Source organism: Armigeres subalbatus, chromosome 3 (genome assembly GCF_024139115.2).
Source record: "Armigeres subalbatus isolate Guangzhou_Male chromosome 3, GZ_Asu_2, whole genome shotgun sequence".
NCBI lineage: Eukaryota > Metazoa > Arthropoda > Insecta > Diptera > Culicidae > Armigeres > Armigeres subalbatus.
The window spans coordinates 72272459-72295429 of NC_085141.1; the positions used below are offsets into that span (position 1 = coordinate 72272459).

General features: G+C 38.0%; 2 protein-coding genes across 2 annotated transcripts in view; one reads left to right on the forward strand and one right to left on the reverse strand.

The window, feature by feature from the left end:
- The window catches only part of LOC134227800 (uncharacterized), a 37452-nt gene extending 21513 nt beyond the window's left edge, over positions 1 to 15939 (reverse strand). The window contains exons 1-3 of the mRNA XM_062709479.1: positions 15934 to 15939; positions 15773 to 15861; positions 15642 to 15702 (exon numbers count right to left, since the gene is read on the reverse strand). Of these exons, the coding sequence (XP_062565463.1) occupies positions 15642 to 15702; positions 15773 to 15861; positions 15934 to 15939 (156 nt within the window). The remainder of the gene's footprint in view (positions 1 to 15641; positions 15703 to 15772; positions 15862 to 15933) is intronic.
- LOC134227932 (RNA-binding protein Musashi homolog 1-like) overlaps positions 1 to 22971 on the forward strand; it is a 145303-nt gene that overhangs the window by 110899 nt on the left and 11433 nt on the right. The window contains exons 4-7 of the mRNA XM_062709643.1: positions 15997 to 16122; positions 16238 to 16565; positions 16640 to 17295; positions 17768 to 18118. Of these exons, the coding sequence (XP_062565627.1) occupies positions 15997 to 16122; positions 16238 to 16565; positions 16640 to 17295; positions 17768 to 18118 (1461 nt within the window). The remainder of the gene's footprint in view (positions 1 to 15996; positions 16123 to 16237; positions 16566 to 16639; positions 17296 to 17767; positions 18119 to 22971) is intronic.

Here is a 22971-nt window from a genome sequence, read left to right on the forward strand (position 1 = left end):
GAATTGAATTTAACTATTAAGGGTTCAGAAGGAATTTTTGCTTAATTGGCTACAAGATGGCTACTTTTATCTATTACTGCAGTAATAATAATCATGAGTATAGAACCCACTGTCGCAAACGCTAAATTCTTCACACCCTTAATTTCATTATCGATTTCACCACGACCACTCACTCTCACACTTCTCAATGCCCAAGGCTGTTTTCTCAACACCACACCTGATGTGACACCATGAGAAAGGATAGTTATGCCATAGATTTATTTCAAGCTACTTGCAAAGCTTATCCACAGCAAAGCTAGACGTGACATCTTCTATTAGGCAACCGCAAGCTTATTGCTCACGGGAATTGGCTCATCGTCAACTCTTAACTTTGTGTTTCTAATGCGTTTCCATAGTTGTACATTGCCTCTGGATTGGATACCAATAAATACCAAATGTATTAATTAGTATATTTTATGGCGGCACAATGATAATCTATGCTAAGAACCGTTGAGCAAATTTCCAATCGGAGCTAGAATTGAACCCGCCACTTTCAGCTTGGATTTACCAACCGAGCAATTAGTGGCCACTTTTTCGAAGCGTGTCATCATCAAGTGTTAATTATATCAAGTAAGTCTAAACATAAGCAGTTGGTGATAACATTCCCTTTTACAATGTCAATCATCTCTTTGTAATCTGGATTAACACCAGCCACCCACTCTCGCCTTATCTATCTAAATTTTCTTTTTTTGCCCATTATATTGTAGGTGGGCGCTGTAAAAAGAGGAAGTTTCATCTTACGTATATGTGTGCGTTATTTCTTCGTTTGTGTTTTCAAGCACTTCTCAACACTTCACAAAATCCGTGCTAATGTTCCTGTCATTGAATAGATTTGCCATAATCCTTTTTTCTGTCTCGATTGCAGTCGAGTATTACAAGGATGGAAAGATATACAATGGGAGAACATTTTCGCTCCAGATCCATGCGTGGGTGGAAGAAGAAAGTTTCTATCAAAAACCTAGTTGTGCTACTCGCCAGGTGATGGCTCTGCAGCTTGAAATTCTTATCATGGCGCCTGGTGGCGCTCCGCATGAATTCCGATAAAAGCTTCAAAGCTTTTGTGGTAGGAGCAAACGTTGAACACATTATTCGTGCGCATGTGCCGATATTTGGTCGAAAATCCTATTAGTTACAGCAGGATGTTTGCGATGGTCACGTGAATACTGAAAACCGGGGATTCTGGCCAGAACGGCATGAAGCAAGCGCATGTTCCAGGACAAGCTTCTGGTATCGTTGTCGTCGTGGCATGCACTTTTTGGGGGGTGCAGATGGCTTCAACTCATTTCACGACGTCCACTTCCTACAGTGAAATTTTCAGTGAGTTTGTTCTGTTATTCGCTACTGCGTGAGTACTTTCAATTTCAATCAAATGGATAAGTAGAGATTTATAAATTTATGTTAGACTCATACACCGTATAGCAAATAGATAGTGATCTAAATAACGTAAACGTAAGTATATTTTGCCATCATAAATTACGATTGATAAATCGACTAATGCATTTGAAAATTAAAAGTGGAACTTAACATCGTTTACGTATTTATTCAAAATTGGATGAGAAAAACATCTTTTTTTTTTGCAGCAAATCAATTTGAAACTTCGTTACAATTTATTGCCTCAGTGTCTTAAAGCCGGTAAAAAGGTTTAACTGGCTTTTAGTAGTTGTTTTTGAATATGTCACGAAAATTTCTTCCCAAAAAACTTGATATTCAATTCTTAATTATATGGAAATGCAAATATCATCTTCCAAACTTAGACGTCCATGTTCAGGATAGAATCAGATGCGAAAGTATAGATTCGAGAGTTCCGTTAGGATACGGCAGGCATGAAGAATGTTTCATAGAAGTTGATTTGATAGCGAGCGGAGGGCAATGTTTGTGATGGCTTAAATATCACGACCTTCCTTCTGTCAGGTTCTTGGCAGATATTTACGGAGATCCGTAATCAAATCTAGACCAAAATATTTGAAAGGGCGTAACATCCAAACCGTAATCATTCCAGCTTCTCGTCCATATATAAAGCTGTATATATACGAAAAACTGGAGCAATTACATTTAGGCTGTTACGTTCTTTTCAAATGTTGAAATTGGAACAAAATTGTGAAACAATATTTTTAAGGAATCCTCTTTTAACAAATCACACAGGTCGAATTAACAACCAACTGCTCTCGATGCATATGAGCTTTTGCTTTTATTTAAACTTAAACTGATTGATTTATTCATACTAATTTTATTCTAATTTTTTGCTTTCATAACTGGAAGCAGAGATGCATTCTGAACAGAACATGAGCCAAAAGCGTGCCTTGGTGTTCTTAGTTTTGAACTCTGAACACAGTTCAGTGTGCACTGGGTTGGTACGCAAACGATCATGGTAACTAAGATTCCTTAGATTTGGAACTATGCAAAAACATACGAGCATGCTTGATTTCTATCCGTTAGATGCCCACGTTTTCATTACTAGCCGAAAAATGAGTAGCATGCCGTCACTTGAATTTGTTTTCCTAGGAGACAAGTTGCTAAGTTAGGTCAGTGCTCTTGAACAGTGTGCTTTTTCTTTTTATTGGCATTACATCCCCAATTGGGACATTGCCGCCTCGCAGCTTAGTGTTCATTAAGCACTTCCACAGTTATTAACTGCGAGGTTTCTAAGCCAAGTTTCCATTTTTGCATTCGTATATCATGAGGCTAACACGATGATACTTTTATGCCCAGGGAAGTCGAGACAATTTCCAAACCGAAAATTACCTAAACCGGCACCGGGAATCGAACCCAGTCACCCTCAGCATGGGCTTGCTTTGTAGATGCGCATCTTACCGCACGGCTAAGGAGGGCCCTGAACAGTGTGCAGTGTTCAGAACTTTTTAAACACGAACACGCGTTCTCGTGTTCAGATGCATCTCTGACTGGAAGTCTTCTGTTACACGATTATTCCTACGATATTGAGTTAGGCTGAGTTCACTATAACATTTAATCATTAGCATAGAATCTAGGCCGTACCAAATAACACAAAACACAAATAACAATACCGAAAATTTTCGCGAAAGTATGTTAGAAGTAAAAGTGTTGAAACGAAAAAAGAAATTCATCAAGTAGGCACGATTTTCGCTTATCTCCCAGGTTCGCTCTAGAGAAAAGAGGGGTGGGAGAAATATGTTTTCACTACAAACTCCGAAAAATGATTTTCCTCCGACTATAAAATCGCTTGATTTTGTCTCATCATTAGTAAAAGTAGGAACCCTGATTATTATTACTCGATGGTTATAACTCGAAAAGCAAAAAAAAAAAAATATAATCATTTTATCGACTAGTTGTCTTTGTTTGCTCCAATCCATTCAAACAACCAGGATACGTTGTCTAGATTTCAAAAGGAGCTAGTGGAATTTTCGTGTTATCTCTTGAAAATGAAAAAGTCTTTGCTTTTGCTTTAAATTGACAATAACATCCCAACTCTTTTGTTACTTCGACCATCTATTATGTTGCTGAAGATCTAATTTAACTTTATTAAAATGCATACTGCTTTAAGGACAATCACGACAGTATCCAAAAATGGCTGCTACAATGACCATCTTAGCCCTCACCTCGCCACAAATGTTAATTATCAGCACATCTGAAAATCATTTTTACGTGCATGCAACAACGGAGCAAAGATGAAAAAGTGGTATTCGGTGTTTCCTGTCGCTTGGTTTTGGAGATGTGTGTTTCTGAAAGCTTGATGTACTTTTTATATTAGATTCTACCACGATTCACAGACAAACAGACTTAACAGATAGAGCACTTACTCATCAAATTCATTGTCGCATAAACGCTAGCGACATCTTTTTTTGTCTTTATTAGAGAGGACTTTCAGCCCGAGGCTGGCTGACGGTACTGAGTTAAACTTGAGCAAAACAATTCGTGCGCCACGAATGATTATTAAAATTGATCGGCAAATCACTCACTGTACAATGAAAAATTTGTGAGTATTCTGTCTGCTTGTCTGTCTCAAGTATACTTGATAGATCTTCTTACTGATAATATTTTAAATCAACATTGAATAATTTCAGAGTCGGCGTCTGAAAAATATAACGACACAGGTTTTTTTTTGACTAGTAAGGAGAAAGACAATATCATTATTTTTGTCTTTCTACTACTTTTCTTATTTTCAAACTCTAAAGGAAAAAAAGTTGTTTCAAAGTATTGTGTTATTCGCATTTTTTTTCATTCTTTATTAGAGTGATTTTTTAAATATAACTTAGAGTTCATCACTTACTGTGTTATTTGTGTGCTACTTGCGTTTTGATTCTGCAAATATGTCTTGAAACTATTACGAGATCAATTCTACCAAATTAGAATAAGGTTCAGGGTTTAAATCCAAAGGAGAATGAAAAATCTCTCACTTATCATGTCCTCTCGCTGGTAGCATACCGTGAGTGACATTTTTCGGAAGCTATTACGATAATGAACTGATTAGGGGGTGTAGTCCATGATAAATTTATTTCAAAAAGCATCAATTGCGGAGGGCACCGGTTCTGATCACGCATTTGTAGGGTATAGTAGGAAATATTAGGACCATTTTTTTCTATATTTTTTAAAATCTCATTTGAAAGGCTTTCCGTCTTAGGACGGCTCACCTCAGGTCTCTCTATATTGATTCGTTAGAAAAGAATTGCAATAATACTTTCAATGGTCATATGATTTTACGAAATTAACGAACGGCGCACGAAATTTAAAAAAGTCCCATTCAAAATTTTCCTTGATTCGAATCTATGATGTCCGACGTGTCGTACTGCTTAACTACCGTAGTACAGTGAACGTTCGCTAATTGTTTTTGCCTTTCTCGTACAACTAAGTTGTACCGAAAGGCTATCATTTCACTCCAAATTCGAACTTTTGATAGAAGTCCCGGAGACCCATAGTGTTATATACCATTCGACTCAGCTCGATGAGCTGAAAAAATGTCTGTCTGTCCGTGTGTGCGTGTGTGTGTGTGTATGTGTGTGCGTGTGTGTGTGCACAAAATGCCATAAAAAACATTAGCCAAATTTCCACATAGAAACTCTTAACCGATTTTCTTGCAACAAGTTGCATCCGACAGAGACTAAAACGCTGTTGATCACTATTGAATTTCATAATAATGGCAAATTGCAAAAAATAGATAATATTAAAATAGTGATGAGACATAGTCACATAGAACAATAATGTGTTATGAAAAATGCCTTGCATCTATGAACATTTTTAAAATTTATCCATGGCTTGCTCCCATTAAGAGTTCCATCGTACTATAAAGATGCTCGTGTTGCACGCATTTAGGCGTAAGTATGCTCTTCGTTCAGTTTCATAGTACTATGAAATTGTCCGAAAGTCAAAATTCGAACATAGGAAATTCGAGAAACTTTTGGCAGCGCCATCTGTCGTCTACTAGTGTAAATTTTCTATCATAACATTAGACGGTGTAACTATTTTGCCTTTCATCGCGGTGTAAGCGTAAAGGCTACATTTATTACCTTTTTGCGCGAGAAAGGCGCCATCACCGCTAGGTGGATTAATCTGGGTTTTTTTTTTGAGTTGGGGACAGTACTGTAAATTCTCAATTCCAATGAGAGATGTCACGCGATGTTTACATCTGGGTGCTGCGGATAGAGCCGCTTTTTTGCTCTCAAGCGAGTAGAGGGATATTTTGAAATCAATCCCATAAGCAAAATTATGTTGCAGTTACTTGGCTGTCAAACATTTCCCGCTCTTCGAATTTCTCTTTCCATGCTGCGTGAGGGCGCACAAATGCGCTAGACTCTACATGACTTTATGATGGTTTATATATATTCCTGCTCCAATCAGCTGATGAATCTCGTGACATTTATAGTAACGAGTGGTTTTTAATTGCATTCCTACTAATTTCCCACTCGAAATATTATGTGAAAATATTTGTTACAAAGAATACAAAACTCAAACTAAGTTAATTTTAATTTTTTGATTTTCAAATTATACCAATACTTCTCGATAAAGGATCTGAAACGAACATAAACACAATCTTCAATGTTTGGCTCCGGCACAATAGAAAAGCTTGGCTTCAGTTTGACAACCAAATCGATTCTATTCGCACCACTCAGGTTTACATATCTGCCCCTCACAATATCTATAGAAACGCGAAGAATGAAAGGCATACTACAAAAATGTCAACAATGTTTATTCGGTGACAGGGCTTTATGTTTGCGTTTATTATTATACGATATTTCTTGGCTTGTAAAATTTTCCTTTGTTTAATGCAAAACGTAAACAACATCGACGCTTGTCAAAATGCCCCAATTAATAAACGGGTGAGGTCGTGCCCCAATTAGCGACCAATCACTGTAGCGCACATGTTGCAAGTTTGTTGCCGCAACTTATATGTGACATAAAAGTTGCTGCTACCAAATCTGATCAAAATGTGATGCTTGGGATACTGAGGCTCTAATAAATAAACAGGGCTTACAATAGTCGTTCTCGTCGTATGAATAAAGCGAAAAAAATATAGTCTTCGTCATAACATTGCACAACGCCACGGCATACAAAAAACAAGACAGGCTCATCACGTCTGTAAACATTCAGTTTGAATGTAAACATGTGACGTCACTGCTATTTTCGCACAAGCTGGGCCGAGACGATGCTCTACGGTCGCAGCATGCTTACTTTTGTTGGAGTACAGATAAAACATGCGTCACATTCGAAGTGTCATTTTTCTAACGAGCCTACCTCGTTTTCTGTATACCGTGGCACAACGCAAAGCCTATTTGTTTTCTTCGCGCAACATGCCTACCACGACGATAGTCGCGCAGCCAAATATTGCATAATTGTTTGCTCGTCATTATAGACGGACTGGTTAAAAACATAATGGCATCTCAAATAAACAATAGTAGGAACTTTGGTAACATAAATGTATTGATAACATTTATAACGCCTTCGTACGTTACATCAAATTTGTTACTACAAAGAATTAATAAAAATCTTCGCACGGCAGCTGCCGCTTGAAGAATTATGGTATGAAGTCTTCGTTCTTCGATGTCGCTAACGTCGTGTGCGTCACCGAGGATGCGTCGAGTAGCAATGAAACTACTAGAACTCGTCGCTACTGTGGCATTTCGTGCTGCGACGATGACTATTGTCAGCCCTGAGCATGTGCATCGGAAATTCTAATGCGATAGAAAATATCAAAACTAGTATTGTGAGCAACGAATTTATATTATTCGATGATTCGATGATAAGGAATTTGAAATTTTGCAAATTAAGCGATTTTTTTTTTTTGTGATTTGATTCACGTCGTAAATGTTCCCCGCAAAAAAACGACTTCATTGTGTTTCAATGAAATGTTTCATCAATCCTGATGAAAATTTTCATGGCTCAAGCTTATTTTGATAAGGTTCCGTTTTGAATAGTGGTCCGTAATAATTCAAAAGACCGCAATACTTAAATTTCAATCCGAACTACCTTCAGATAGTATTATTTTTAGTATTACATTATTTGCAACAATATTTTTCTTGTTGGTGTCCAAAGTTTAAATCATGGCGTCCGAAATGTAATGTCAATGCCAACTGCTGTCCGAAATTTCCGAAATCATTCAAAGGTTTCAATAAAGAGATTAAAGAAGTCAACCGTAACCTGGCAAAAGGTGAATGCGATAGGTGAACATCGCTTAGGATGGAAAATTTTCAAGTCACTGGACTCATGAGTTGAGTGTCCGAAGATCGAATTGGCGCGGCATAAATTTGGTGGAAATTTCGCCGAAAAAATTTCAAAATCTTCGTAAAAGAAACTTAATTGAATTGCAAAGGAAAACAATATGACTTCACAAAAATAAGTTCGGCCATTTCAACCGCACCTGTTGTTTTACTAATTTTAAAGCCTTCAATTCAGGTCCGGTTTAAATTCATGTTTTTAATAAAATAAAATTAAAGAAGTTGAATAAAGCTAATCATTTGATAAAATTGTCGACATAAAGTTGGTGCTGTCCAATCCGCCAGTGTCAATCTGAATGAAAATCGTTTAGGAACCACTGTTCTAATCTATAAATAACGGAAGGCGTCGGGGTCGAGGACGAACTGACATCGTTGTTTGAATGTGTTTCTTCGAGAACACCTATGCACTGTTTCTCCGCAGGGGTTGATTTTGCCGTCTATGATAGACATCCGGTCGTCCGCCACAATGACGTATGAACGAAAATTGATATGGATTTGCTGCCGTCCCATATCGAAAGAGGGTGAAAGGATAGGGGGTAGCATGTTGTTTACATAGAATGTCAATGTGGTGTGTGCATATGTATACGCACTTTCGAGAATGGCGAATCACTAGGGAGAACCGAGTTGAAATTTAATTAATGAAGTTTTCACTCGCAATGAGCTCCGCTTTTCCTCCCGACGACACCTGATCGATATTAAAGTTTCGTACCGAATTTTCTCTGATGGCCGGAAGTGTTGGGCTAAGTCTTGATAAAATCATCCAGCACTACCGGCATACAGACTGTTTCGGGTAACTTTCAAATAGTATTACTCATGACGTCTAAAATTTCCTGATAAATTTGTCTTCAAACAAGATTGCGATTGTCTCGTTGGATGTCCTCTGCAAACTGAACTAAATAATACTGTTATATTTCCGTACTTTTAATTACATCTTGCCTCGTACAAAATGGCGTTCTTGGCGGTGACGAATTCCGATCGGAAAAATCAATAACCGGTACATGAAAGTCATTTGCCATTAGATTAACTCTTCTTACCATTCAATTACACTTATTTTCTTAACTTGTGAATTGTGATTTGCTGCGTCAAGAATAATTGAGTTGTTTGCTTAAATAACTGAAAATTGGAAAAATCTTTTCCCAGGATACATTTTGCATAGTGCGTAAAAATTTCTCAATATTGGACGCCATCTTGAATCAATCACCGCTAGATGACTTTGAACCCGAACTCCAATCTAGGGCCAATTGACACTCCGGTGTTTTATTTCAGTGGGTAATCCATCTAGTAATCCACCATTGAATCAGCATAATCCACAAAGCGATCCTAGCAAAACCTGCTAAAGAATGAGAGAAAACGTTTGTCCACCTCGGCACACATTTAAATAACTTTTTTTCTGATTGAACTGTATCCCGTTGTGACGGCTAGAATCAATGTAAATGTCCCGAAACAACAGTAAACTAATAACAGTACTGCTGTGACAGGACAATATAATCGGTTTCTAGCAAAATTGCGGACGATACAGGATGTTGGCATCCGTCGGAACTCCGCGACCCAATAAAGAATCATTGCACAGTCGCTATCCGGGTACTGTCACACTGGCGAGGAGAGCAATGGCACTTTTCCGAACTAGGGCGTGACTGGAATCGATTTTACATTTTCCCTCGGTTCAAGATTCACGTAAGCACGAATTTGTCTTCCATTGAGCTCAAACATCCATCGATTTAGCGCAGCGATTCGTGGATAAGATTAGTCCTTTAAATCAGCTATCGGTGGAGATGGTTCTTGATCTAGCCAGCAACCAGCCCCATACAGCAAAAGGGGAGCCAGGGCATTCTCGGATCGACAGTTCAGAGCACGTATGAACACTTTGAGTCTACTGAAACGACTAGGGATGGTTCCCTTTATCCGGCTGATTTCCCGGTGCTGTCATGACAACACGTACAACGATCTACCGAAACGTGTACGCATACAGCGATGGCTCACCCGCGACGAAGCATGCGCTTTGCCAAAGGGACAGGACCACATCGGCGAGGATTTGGTCCTGTTTACGAGATTATACTTTGCGATACGCGTACGCGCGTACCCCGTGCATTTGTATGCGGACGGTGAATGCCCTATATCTAGGGCTACCATCCATTTAGCAATTTCTAATATGAGTTAAATTCTCAAAACTCTGTCACCCTAGCTACAAAAAAAACTGATCAATAGAAATCCATTCATCTTATCACGCTCATAACAGAAACCTGTTTACAAGCGATTTTGCCTTGCCAAATTCGGATGCTGGGATCGTCATGAGCTGGAAACAGGATACCACTCGTATCTCAAAGAGTAGGCCACCCGTTCGCAGCCGTGGATGTGCCCGGTTAAAAATCGATATTCGAAAGGATCAAAGGCGCATACTCGCCCAGTCGTGCCTCTCGCTTTAGTGTGGTGGTGAAGTAACACTCGATTCGGCGCGCAGACAATAGGAAAATTTCCCCGGCCTGTCGGGATACCGAGCAGGAGAAATGTCCTGCTATCATTTCAATCACCGTCATCATCATTCGATGCTCCTGCGACTGCCGCTGTCTACTACTGTAGTATTTGGCACAGATTTGGGGAAGCAGTGCAATTGGATGTTGAATGGAAAAGGGTGTGAGTTATGTCAATTTAGAATAATCAACGATAGGGAAGGCTTTCGCTAGATCATTTTAACGACTCAATGCAGCTTCACACTTTTCCGATCCTAACCGGATAAAGCTCGCAAAAGTAATTTATTATGTACTGTATATTTTTCGAATTATGTTCTTTACGGTGGAACTTATACATATTTGATTGTACCAGCATTTATGTGCTATATGCTTGTGACGCACCCAATTTTTCATTTGTTCTACTATTCTTAGCTTCTCTATCCGAACCAGTATTGATATCGCACACCATTAAATTTCATTTATGCTGTGCTAACAATTAATTTTGATGCAAACTGATCTTCAATCTTAATGATTGTGTGGGTCATTTCCGAATTTCATGAATTGCATGATTCTCAATACCCTTTCATTGAGATATAAAGGGATAAGGGAACGTCCATGAATTACGCCACGTTTTGAAATGAGTGACGCGACAAGACACACAAAATCCACAAAATGTAACAAAAAACTAGGTGTAAAAATTGATAGTTTTATGCGTGACTGTATTACTTATTGTCCAATAAAAATATCTTTTTGTATCTTTATTTACGAGACTTTCAGCCCTAGGCTGGCTTGAATCAAGTTCAAATAATATCGTTATTTATATTTTTGAACCTTCAACGTTAAATATTTGTTCTAATATTTTTATTTCGATGTTACCATCGGTGAATTACTCTGTATTTTTATTATCCCAATGGAACGCCAACGCTTTCGTCACACCTTTGAGCAAAACCCCTAAATTACCTAACGCTGGAGTCCTCCTCCGCCGCACAATGGCTAGTCTTTTCCAAATTAATCCACGAGGCGCATTGACCTCAATATTTTGTATTCATTTTTGTTCACCCCCTGCCCAGCATATCCTTGCTATACTGGAACAAAGTAGAGGCAACTGTTGCTATTTCAGCTTTTGAATGCATACTTAGTCGATATGGGGCTGGACGATCAAAATGTTTTCGTTCGTTTTGATTGTTTCAGAACACGCAACCTTGGATACGACTCAATTTTTTTTTGTTTGACGTGCGACTCACAGCGAAAAGAACCTTGAACCTCGCTTCAGGTCAGCAAAGCAAATTATGCATATTATGGACGACAATAAGACCTGTATTTTTTTCGTTGCATAAAGATAATTCCGCATTTTTGCTTAGTTTTCTGGTGCTAACAGTGCATATGCCAAGATAATATTATCTGTTTGTAAAACAAATCTTATACATTCCTTCTGGAATTGTTCCATCTGGAATTTCTCTTGGATTTCATTCGAAAATTGCCCCAGGTAGTTGTTCTTTCAATAAATTCACCAGTAATTTATTCTAAAATTTCTCCAAAAAATCCATTGAAGAAACTTTCGAAATTGAATTCAGTAATTCCTTCAAAAATTCTTCCGGGAATTCCTTCGAAATTTCCATAACATATTAGGTCCATATTTCCTCATCTTCCTTTCTTTAATTTCTTTCAAGAGCATCCTAAGACCTTCGGAAATTGCTGCAAGAAGTCCTTCGGCAATTCCTTGAGTAATAATTTCAGAAATTAGCCGAGGAATTCCTCCCAAAAGTCTAGAAAAAAATCAAAGAAATTATTTTAAAAGGAACTCCTTAAGGAATTTCCGACATTCTTAGATTTTTTCAATAATTTCTTTGAGCATCACTTCAAGATTTCCTTCAGAAATTCCTCAAGGGATTTCTTTGTTAAATCATCCGGGAACAACTTCGGAAATAAATCTAAAAATCCTGTTTAAATTCCGCCAGATGTTCCTTCGAAAATTGAAAGAATGAATTTCAAGAATTATTTCAGAACCTACCTTAGGAGTTCCTTCGGGATTCAAAACTTCCTCCTGCATTTCTTTCGAAATTTTTTTGAATCATTCATTTAGAAAAACATGTACGAATTCCTTAAAAAATTCTCTGGAAATACCTTTTGAAACACCCTTAGAAATACCCACGGAAAATATTTTGGTAATTCTTTCGGATATTCCTTCGAAAAAAATCCTTAGTTTTTTTGAAATTGTTCCGTGACGCTTTCGAGCCTCTTAAAAGGGGGTCTTCGACCCTCTTGAAAGGAAGGCTTCTGAGAACCTTTGAAGGAGGCTTTCAAGCCCCAAAAAAGGCTTACGAGCCTCTTTCTCTCCAAAATTTTCTTTTGATGCCAGGTGTCTTAAAATGCATGAAACGTCGAGATCTGGTGTTACCTCGAATTTTTTTTTTAATACTTGATAATTTTTGGGACCTAAAAAATTTTTCTAAATAGATTTTTTTATGCCGAATATCTTATAAATGCCGCAATTTTTGGATTGGAAATCGTCTCGACTTCCCTGGGCATAAAAGTATCATCGTGCTAGCCTCATGATATACGAATGCAAAAATGGTAACCTGGCTTAGAAACCTCGCAGTTAATAACTGTGGAAGTGCTTAATGAACACTAAGCTGCGAGGCGGCTCTGTCCCAGGGTGGGGATGTAATGCCAATAAGAAGAAGAAGAACAGTAGAAGCTTTTTATCAAAACTAGGAGAACGTGGCGCCTTTTTTTTGGTTGTGTTTCACTTTTAAGAACCATAATTAAAAATACCACAAATTGTAATGATGGTATACATAAAATCACAGCGGCTTCATTTTCGATACTTTTTTGATGAAACTTTAATTTGCGAAAAGTGAATCTTATATCAGACCACGACCACGTCGTTAGTCTACACTTGTTGGAATGCAAGGTTTCAAAACGATTAGGCAATTTAGAGCAATTTAATTTACCTTTGCTTAACTCTTAAGCGGTGCTTATCTAAACTTTTAAGCTAGGTTTTTATAGATGTGAGTCAGCCTAGGGCTGAAAACTCTCAAATAAAGACAAAAAAAACTAGGTTTTTCATTTAAGCGGAGACGACCCTTAGAAATTGGTGTCAGTCAAATAAAAGGAGACAAAGAACTAACATTTGTCGCAACATAATCTGCAGCGAGTATGACCTTGAACTGAATAATGTATGGAACATGAAATAACTAAGGGCCGATTTCTTCGGCTTTGGGACAGTTCGTCGAATGACATTTCGTCGAATGACGTTTAGTCGAATGACATTTAGTCGAAAGTACATTTGGTCGAATGGACATTTAGTCGAATGGACAATTAGTCGAATGGAAATTTAGTCAAATGGACATTTAGTCGAACGGACATTTAGTCGAAAGGACATTTAGTCGATTGAAAATTTAGTCGAATGTTGAAAGTGTGTAGTTGGTAATAGGTAATTAGTTAAATGGAGAATTCGTCAATAGATTTTTGGTTGAATTTGATTAAATAATCCACAATATTCATGGATAAACTGATAAGAGGAATTTAGTCGACGTGTGGAAGTTCAGCGGAAGTGCGGAAGAGCGGAAGAAACGAATATGGATGTCAATGAGGATTTTTCACCTGACCTAAAGAAACTTCTGGAAACTCCTACAGAGATAGCAAAATATTAGGTACTGATGGTGAAATGACATTTGGTCAAATGACATTTCTTCGAAAGGACGTTTAGTCGAAGGGATATTTGGTCGAATGAAAATTGTTTTCTTATTCTTTTCTTGAAACTCTTTCTTTCACTCAATATTTATACAATAATTAGTTCAGAATGAAATTGTCTTCTAACCATAATTCGTTTATTATTGGCCGAAAATTTAATTACGACCTAATGGTCATATGAATTTCTGGTGAAATGGTGACTGAATTTCTTTTGACCATGTAGTATAGATTCATCGTAGTCGGTTAGAGGGGCTCGCCAATATCAATATCCAGTCGGAAATATTCGTGGGATATTCACCGTTTTCGTATTAATTATTCTTTTTAAGGACCCATCATTCTTTGGACAATATTGGAGCAATAATTATGTGACTTTTAGAAAACACGAATAAATCATTTATTTTTTATTGTTATTGGCTAAAGTTCTTTTCTTTCAAATAGCCATTCGACGGAACGTTGTTAGACTAAATTTACCAAGATTTTTAATTCGAAAACTCGCTTTCGACCAAATGTCATTCAACCAAATGTACGAAAATTTTTCATGCTAAAATCAGATTTCGACTAAATATCAATTCGACCAAATGTCCTTTCGACCAAACGTCATTCGACCAAATGTCCTGCGTATCTAGTGGATTAAATAAACATTTTCGACTAAATGTCCTTTCGACCAAATGTCCATTCGACGTAATGTCATTTCGACCAAATGTCATTCGACTAAATGTCATTCGACGAAATGTCTTTCGACGAAATGGTATAGATTCATTTCTTCACCCTCGCTTAGTCGCTAAACTAGGTTTAATCGTATGGGTAAGCGCCGCTTAAGAGTTAAGTGGAGGTGAAGAAATTTGCCCTAAGACAAACAAAGTGTAAGTAAGGGAAGATTAATATGTCGATCTTACAGAATTGAATTAAAGTTTTTTAAACACTACCAGAATATGTCATTATACTCTCAATTCAGGAAGTGTTACTTGCAGGAGGCAGGATTATCACCCGTGTAAGCTCCAAGAAACTCTAAACATAGCTTTACATACAAAATATTTGCAAATTTGGTATTTTAACTAATCTGAAAACATTTGTTGTACGTTTAGAGCTACCATTATTTATCTGGTTTATTGACTGAATGACAAAAAAGGATTATGGGAAAAGAAAAAGGGAAACCTGAATAACAATAAAAAATTGAGATTCTACTAGCTATTACAATATTTAAATGGTGTTCAAATGGTCGAGGTAAACTAGTTCTTGAACAATGGAATCTATACCAGCAGAAAGACGTTTAGTCGAATGACATCTGGCCGAAAGGACATTAGTTCAAACGGCCATTCGGTCGAAATTTAGTTGAGAGTGAATGTTATACTGAACTAAATTATTGTTTGAATTAACCCACAAGAAAATGTATCGAAAAGAGTATTAGAAAATCTATGCTGCAATTCCTTTTCGGCTAAATGTCCATTCGACCAAATGTCCCTTCGACCAAACGTTCTTTCGACGAGGTTTCATTCAACCAAACGTCATTCTACCAATAGCCTATTCAGATTACGCCATTTATTATAATAAATGTCATGATAAAGAGTAACTTGATTCCAATTCTCATACATTCAATTTCTTTCTTTGATATTTATTTATATAAATGGCGTAATCTGAATAGGCTTTAAATTTCATAAGACTAAATGTCCCAAAGGCATAAATATAATTATTAGCTGCATGGGCTCGTTATAGTGATCATTGCCAGAAACATCTGCCGTAACGGCTAAAAAAATTGAATATTGTATGTGCTTACCTTTAATTTCTTTGGATTCATGACGTCCATGGTATCCCATTCAAAAGTTTTTTTGTTCAGACTGTGAAGAAAATATGAGAACGCAGGTGAGCCAATTCATAACCTAAAAGTATAAGATCTAAACATCCCACCTGACATCAGGACGGGTGAACGACGCATAGGTACAGTAGCCAACGAGACCCGTCATGGTGGCAGAAATGATGACGACCAGTGGGATAACCTGAAATCGAATAACAAGTAAAACTAATATAAGTGTCACATTCATTCTTTCATTTGTACCATGTAGAACTACACTCATCTAGTCAACTAAGCCATGTCTAATTTGGTTAACATTTGTCTCAATTTTTTTCTGCAGCGCTGGAACCTTGGACACAACCGGATTGCTTGAGCATGACCTACACAACCCACTGGTGCCAATCAAAACAGCAAACCTTCTCACACCACAAGCTGCCGCCGCAGCCGTCGTTGCCCAACAGAACAGGTAAACTATAATATGTACCTCTATTCTAGTGTCTCCCAATAGTTTGTCTTTGCTTTGTGTTCCCATTTTGAAATCAACCTACAATAAATTTATTATCTTTTGCGCCCATGTACAGAGATCAACAACAACAACAGCAACAGCAGTTACAACAACAGCAACAACAATTGCAGCAGCAACAGGTGCAACAGCAAGAACAGAAACAGCTCCAGTCAAATTGCCAACTTGCACTCGTTAGTAATGTTGCCACCAACACCTCCAAAGCCGGTTCCACTAATGGAAGCTCGTCGGGCCGCTCAACGCCAAACAGCAGCAGCGATCCAGCGCCAGGAAAGTTATTCGTCGGTGGACTCAGTTGGCAGACATCGTCTGAGAAGCTCAGCGAGTATTTTGGAATGTTCGGTAAAGTGACGGATGTGCTGATCATGAAGGATCCCATCACGCAGGTAGGCAATTGTAAAACTTGTTTTGGTAATAACAGTAACCTGAAGGTTGGTGCACTTTTTATTATTAATTGCAGCGGAGTCGTGGATTTGGATTCATCACATTCCAGGAACCAAATAGCGTAGACAAAGTTCTGAAAGTGCCAATCCACACTTTGGATGGAAAGAAAATCGATCCCAAGCATGCGACTCCAAAGAACCGCCCGAAGACCCAATCGAACAAAACAAAGAAAATCTTCGTGGGAGGCGTTTCGCAGGACACTTCGGCAGAAGAGGTTAAACAGTATTTCAGTCAATTTGGCAAAGTTGACGAAACGGTTATGCTTATGGATCAGCAGACGAAACGTCACCGTGGATTCGGTTTCGTCACGTTCGAAAACGAAGACGTGGTGGACCGGGTTTGCGAGATCCATTTCCACACGATCAAGAACAAGAAGGTCGAGTGCAAGAAGGCTCAACCAAAGGAAGCCGTGACACCCACTGCCCAGCAGCTATTGCAGAAGCGAATCATTCTGGGTAACCTGGGACTGCCAATCGCGACACCAACTGCAGCACGTCTGGTTGGGGCCGCACAGGCCGCCCAGGCACCGCTAGTCAGTCAGCTGGCCAATCCGCTGATGGTACAGGCACAAGCACAGGCCGCTCAAGCTGCTGCAGCAGCCGCCGCAATGCAGGTGCAGAATGGCTTCGGAAAGATGTTCACCACATATCCACCAACGTTACATAGTTTCAGGTAGGTGTTACAATTGTGTTTTAAAAATTGCAGATTCAATCTATCAGTAGATGTTCTATTATACGAAAACAATTTTCTAAAAAAAAATCTTTAAGAATTTCATTCATTTATTCGATTTTTTTATCTTGAAATGTCCGTCTTAATGGGCCGTTTACATATTTGCTTGTTCTAGCGGGCAATGCATTATCCGACAATACTAGCGCGATATTAGCATAATGTAAACACTATTAGCAGATGACAATTCCTGTTTACATTATGCTAATTTTGCGCTAGTATTGTCGGATAGAGCATTGTCCGCTAGAATTAGCGAATATGTAAACAGGCCATAACTCTTGGGTAAATGTATTTCTGAATTTCTCCATATTTATGAAATTGTTCGGCTTTCCATAAAATACAAAAAACTAGATCAATTGTTCATATTAGTGCTCGCAACTGTGATAGCTGGTGCATTAACTCTATTTCCTATTTCCAGATACTCACCATATCCCATGCCCTCAGCGGCTGCCGCTCACGCTGCAAACGCAGCAGCTGCTAATGCATCAAATCATCAACTAACTTCCGCCGCGGTAAATGCACAGGCTGCCGCCGCGGCAGCTGCCAGCCAACAACACCAGCATGCCCCACCGATGACTGGCCACACCACTCAGCCGCCCACGACAGCCCAGCAGCAACCAGCCAATCCTGCAGCGAACCACCAGCTCATGTCAGCCCATCAGCTAGCCGCCGCAACCGCAGGCAATCCCTACCAGGGTTACAGCCTTGCTAACGTGGACATGTCCAGCTTCCAGGGCGTCGATTGGGGTTCGATGTACGGCATGGGAATGTATGTATAATTTTCCACTTCCGCTACTTTCTCTCATTAGAGTATGCTCTTAGTGCTTTCTCACCGCGAGTAACTTAAAAATTGCGACTGTATACCTGTATTTAAAAACCAATAACGGTACATGTATGTTTTTTTTGTCGATTATGTGTGTGTATGCGGGCAGGCATATAACACTTCGCAAAAGTGTGATACAAAACAGTTAGATATCCTTCCTATATAACTACATACACACATCCTAGATTCATCCGGACAATTACGCGTCTGCAATAGCCTGTGTTTATGCGCGCAGCGCGTAATATGTGTAACAGTAACCCACATTCAGTTCATTTTAACGCTTAGTCTAACGTTTGTTTGTATAAAAAACAGTAGTAATGTGTTTTAGCGAGATAAATACTCGGGAATGTCGGATACTTTATGTATGTAAACGGTGAATACTATTCTCCAATACTAAGCTTCCAAATCAAAGCAGTGAGGAACATTTGATTTTAAAAAACCTAGGTTTCGTATGGTAGCAATAATTTAATATACTCTATTATACTCGAAATAACTATTTCTCTGTATACAAAGTGCTCTTGTCCATTCCAAAACGTTACTTAAACGATCTATTAGTAGGCATACTTTTGTTCTTATAGCTGCATACCGCAAGTCGATTGTTTCATATCTTTCCACTATCTTAGTTCGATCTGGATACAAACGATGATAGTTGTACCACATCAAAGCATTGTTAGTAGAGTAATGCAATCAAATAAGTAATATGCAAGCCAGCCAGCAAGTTAGGCACACTCTGGTATGATAGCTCTTACGGGGTTGTAACATGATGGCGTACGGTGTTTGTGCTCTATTAGGTAGTGGATGGGAAACACGATGAATAGCTCTCTTCTACTAAGTATGTAATAGCATATCAACAGACTGCAAGCGCGCGCGTGTTAAGAGATGCAAGCCAAACGCTCATCATTGGCGGTACCATGTCAATAATATTAGAGTTTGACACCCCGGTGACAGCCGTGCATGGCTGTTTCAACACCTTATTAATTGATGTACGTTTTGTAGATGTTTCGTTAAGTTATAGATCTCGTTCCCTCGAAATGCTCCATTGTTTTAATTCCCCACCCTACAAGTACAAGTATACATTCATCGTAGACAAGGAGGCGCCACATATTCAGTGCTCCTAAAACCCATTGCATCCATTTTACTTTACATTATTTTAGCATTTTCTTGTACCTAAACTATATATGCATCCATCACGAATGATTATTTGTTTTTCATTAAAGTGGATAGTTAGGCGAATTCATTTTCAATTTTCCCACCATCCTAAATAAAGCGAGCATCTAATTAAAACAGTATTTCGACCGATTAGTATGTAGTTTTCAGAGCATAATCATATCGAAATAATACGCGTTGAACTCGAAGATTCGGTTAGTTGAAACCAGTTAGTTATGTATTGGTCGTCCTATGCCCTGATTTTACAATAGAAAAACTTGTATGTGATGGCTCAGAATGTGTATTTATGTTCCACGTGTGTATTTTAAGTGTAAACTATTAGTTTTATGTTAATATGCCTGTGCATTTTTATCTCATCCCATTGATCGTTGGCGTAACTGTGGTTAAAAACAAACAAACCAATCGGAGTTGGATTGATAACGATACGGTGGATCGCGTTCTTAAGTGTAGTTCTTCACATAAAAATATGTTGATGGGTGGCAATTGTTACTTTATTCGGCACTGTTTTTATCATATCATATACTGCCGGTATACGCAAAACCCTTGTCCCTTGTATTATTTTACCTATTCATTATTTTACAATTTTGAAATAAAGTTTTCTTGTTCAAGTTCGGATGCACTGTCGAATGAATCGGTTGGCATCCTCGTTTTCAACAGCTATAAAATTAGATGATGAAAGGATTAGAACAAATTGTATCCGTAAATATTTAAAAAAATAGTTGCGACCTTCCGTAAACTAGAATATTGGAATGTATTTATGAGATTATTCTTCAAGTACCCTATCGAAATAATTGCAACTCCAACATTTTTTTTTCGTTCTCTTATTTGTCGTGTAAAGTGTCAAGATTCCAATAAACCAAAAGCTGTGACTAATTTTATTCAATAAAGATCCGCTTTTCGCAGGCTGTGATTAGGGCACTTTACAGTATTTGTTTAAATAATGTATGTTGAGCAGGGTTGTTTCTGGATTTTATCTGGCAAATGTAGATTTTTTGTGGTTTTCGCATGAATATTCCTAATGCTGGAGTATTACTAGCAGTAGTTTGTTAGTATATGTTGTAATATTTTATCTTTCAGGTTTGGTGCTATAAATATACTTTAAATTGTACATTTCCAATTCATCCAGTAGGTTGTAATTGTCAAAGATTAGATAAGTACTGGAATAACTCAAAAACCAGTAGAGTCGTGCAGTTAGCAATCCATGAAGCAATGCTGGATAAGCAGCACATATTCTGATTGATAGGTTTTTTTTTCGATACCCTACGTGGTACACAGTGCACACTTTTGTTAAGATTTGCTAAAGTTTGCCCTCTGTGTTTTGGATGGGCAACACATTAACGGCTGAAACTCATTTAAAATGATTTTAACGTGTCTTAATCGCCTAGGACAAATTTCCATAAAGCCTAACGAAAAAGAGAGCAAATCAGAGCACGTTTAAAAAATTAGTTTTGATTTTGATTTGCTTATTGGTTATTATGCCAAGTATGTAATCATTCTGTCATGAAGTTACTTGACTTTTCTGATCTTTTTATGTCAAGTGGACGTTATAAATACTATCTGGGTAACCAGCAAGTTATACCAATCGTATAACTAAATATACTAAATGACTTCAAGAAGATTGATGCGTGAGTAATATACTGGCTATTAATGTGTAATACTCCCATGTAGTTTAAACAAGCAATTTGTAAATCGCAGATGAGGCTTACAGTGGAATATTCTAATATCACTGTTCCAAAGATTGGCTGTCGAGCCTATGTGGAAAATTGTGTCGCTGACCCTTATTCTATTCAATTTAATTTCTCCAGTTGGTATGTTTCTTTATAAACTCGATTATTTTATGTTCAACGTCAGCTATATAGCCTTGACATTCAATGGAGGTAATAGTGCCATAAACTAGAAAAAGAAGCGACCACTATCATCGGGACTCAATCCAACTCCATCCAGCAGTGCATTTTCGTTTATCTAACCATAACTGAATTCGCTTTGTTCCAATAATTGTATGTAATGTAGTTTTACTTTTAGTTTGAACGCAACCGTGTCCGATCGTATCATCCATGTACAAAGCAAAGCAACGCAAATACTGACTTAAGTTTTATTTTTACACATGGCCCTTGCCACTAAATAAATCTTAATTTAACTTGAGCAAGCAAGCTTAATAACAATAATGGCTTTTATTCCTAATTTATGCCTTAGATTTTAATGTAATTTTAACCTGTGTTTTAACTGGAAGACTTTTTTTCTTAAGTTAGTTAATAAACAACCATTAAAATACCCATATTTTTGTGTTTATATTTTCCTGCCTTATCATTCTTTTCGCTCTATTACTAACACAAATATTTCCGCGCCTAACCAACGAAAGTATAAAATACTATAATCAAGTGGGTTCCACCTGCATTGCGTTGCCGTGGTATTGGCCAACATGTCGCAATGAGAAAGGCATATCAGCTGTCTTAGATAGTCACAGACTACCGCATGGCGATGGTTGCCTTGCGTGCACTAGAAAACAGTTCATCATTAGTAAATATGTTGCGCTTCATTTTCGGTTGCTGGGAAATTCCAACACAAGGTAGTCCTAACGTACCGAAATCTCATCCGTTTGCTTCGACAGGTTCTCTTTAGGTGGGCATCACCACACACTAAGTCGTTGTCGTTAATATGTTTGGGCGTGTTTTGACATTTAAATCATTCTTAAATTATGACACTAATTCACGGTCCCGCACCAGTAGCTTTGCACCGGATCATCTCACCTATAATACGCTGCTGTATAGGATATCAACAAGCAGTTTCGTAGCACGACGATCATTGCTGCACTTGGTGTTTGTTGTGGTCGGTTTTATTTTTGTTTTTGCATTTTGGAGTACTCGGTCGTATAACCTATTAATAGAAAGACGTCGCACCCTGACCGTTGCGAACAGCTGGGTTCATAAATTTATTATTTATAGTATTTTGTCCGTTCGAGACACGCCAGTTATGTTAGACATTCCTTCTGTAAAGGAAAGACGTTTTTTGCTTGAGAATTTCTTATTAATGGTATATCACACATGGTGTTGGGATTTTTCTAACTTGTTGCCACGTCAAAAGCTGTAAGTTAGACCTGTATGCAAGCAATAATATTTTTTCTGTTCTAATGTTATGACGTTTTACCAATAATGAAAATACTTGTTTATGCTTAGACATTGTAGACATTAAATTGATTCGTGCTAGAAGTCGATTCATATAGATTGGCAAATACCTACAGATTGTGTCTATGGTTTTGGTTTTATACACAAGTAAATTCTTTTATTTTTAGCACTGATATGGTTTCTTCCAAAGCCTAGCAGTGAGATGCTGCGAGGCGCCAATGTCTCATGTAATGTCAACAAAGAAAGAAAAAGGATTAAATCTCAAAGGTTTACCGTGATAAGCCGGGGATAAGCAATAAAACTGGAATATGTAATTATTGTGAAGTATGATCATGCCAAAAATTTCATAAATATTGTATATGCTGCAAACACGAAAAAAAATTAACCTTTGCACTTTCGCGTGCTCGCGTTTCCCTAGGACGTGATGTATTAATCCATACTCCGGTGATAAACTGAACCATCGTCTAACAAATATCCCGCTAAAACGCTCTTTGCTAACAGACTTTTTCT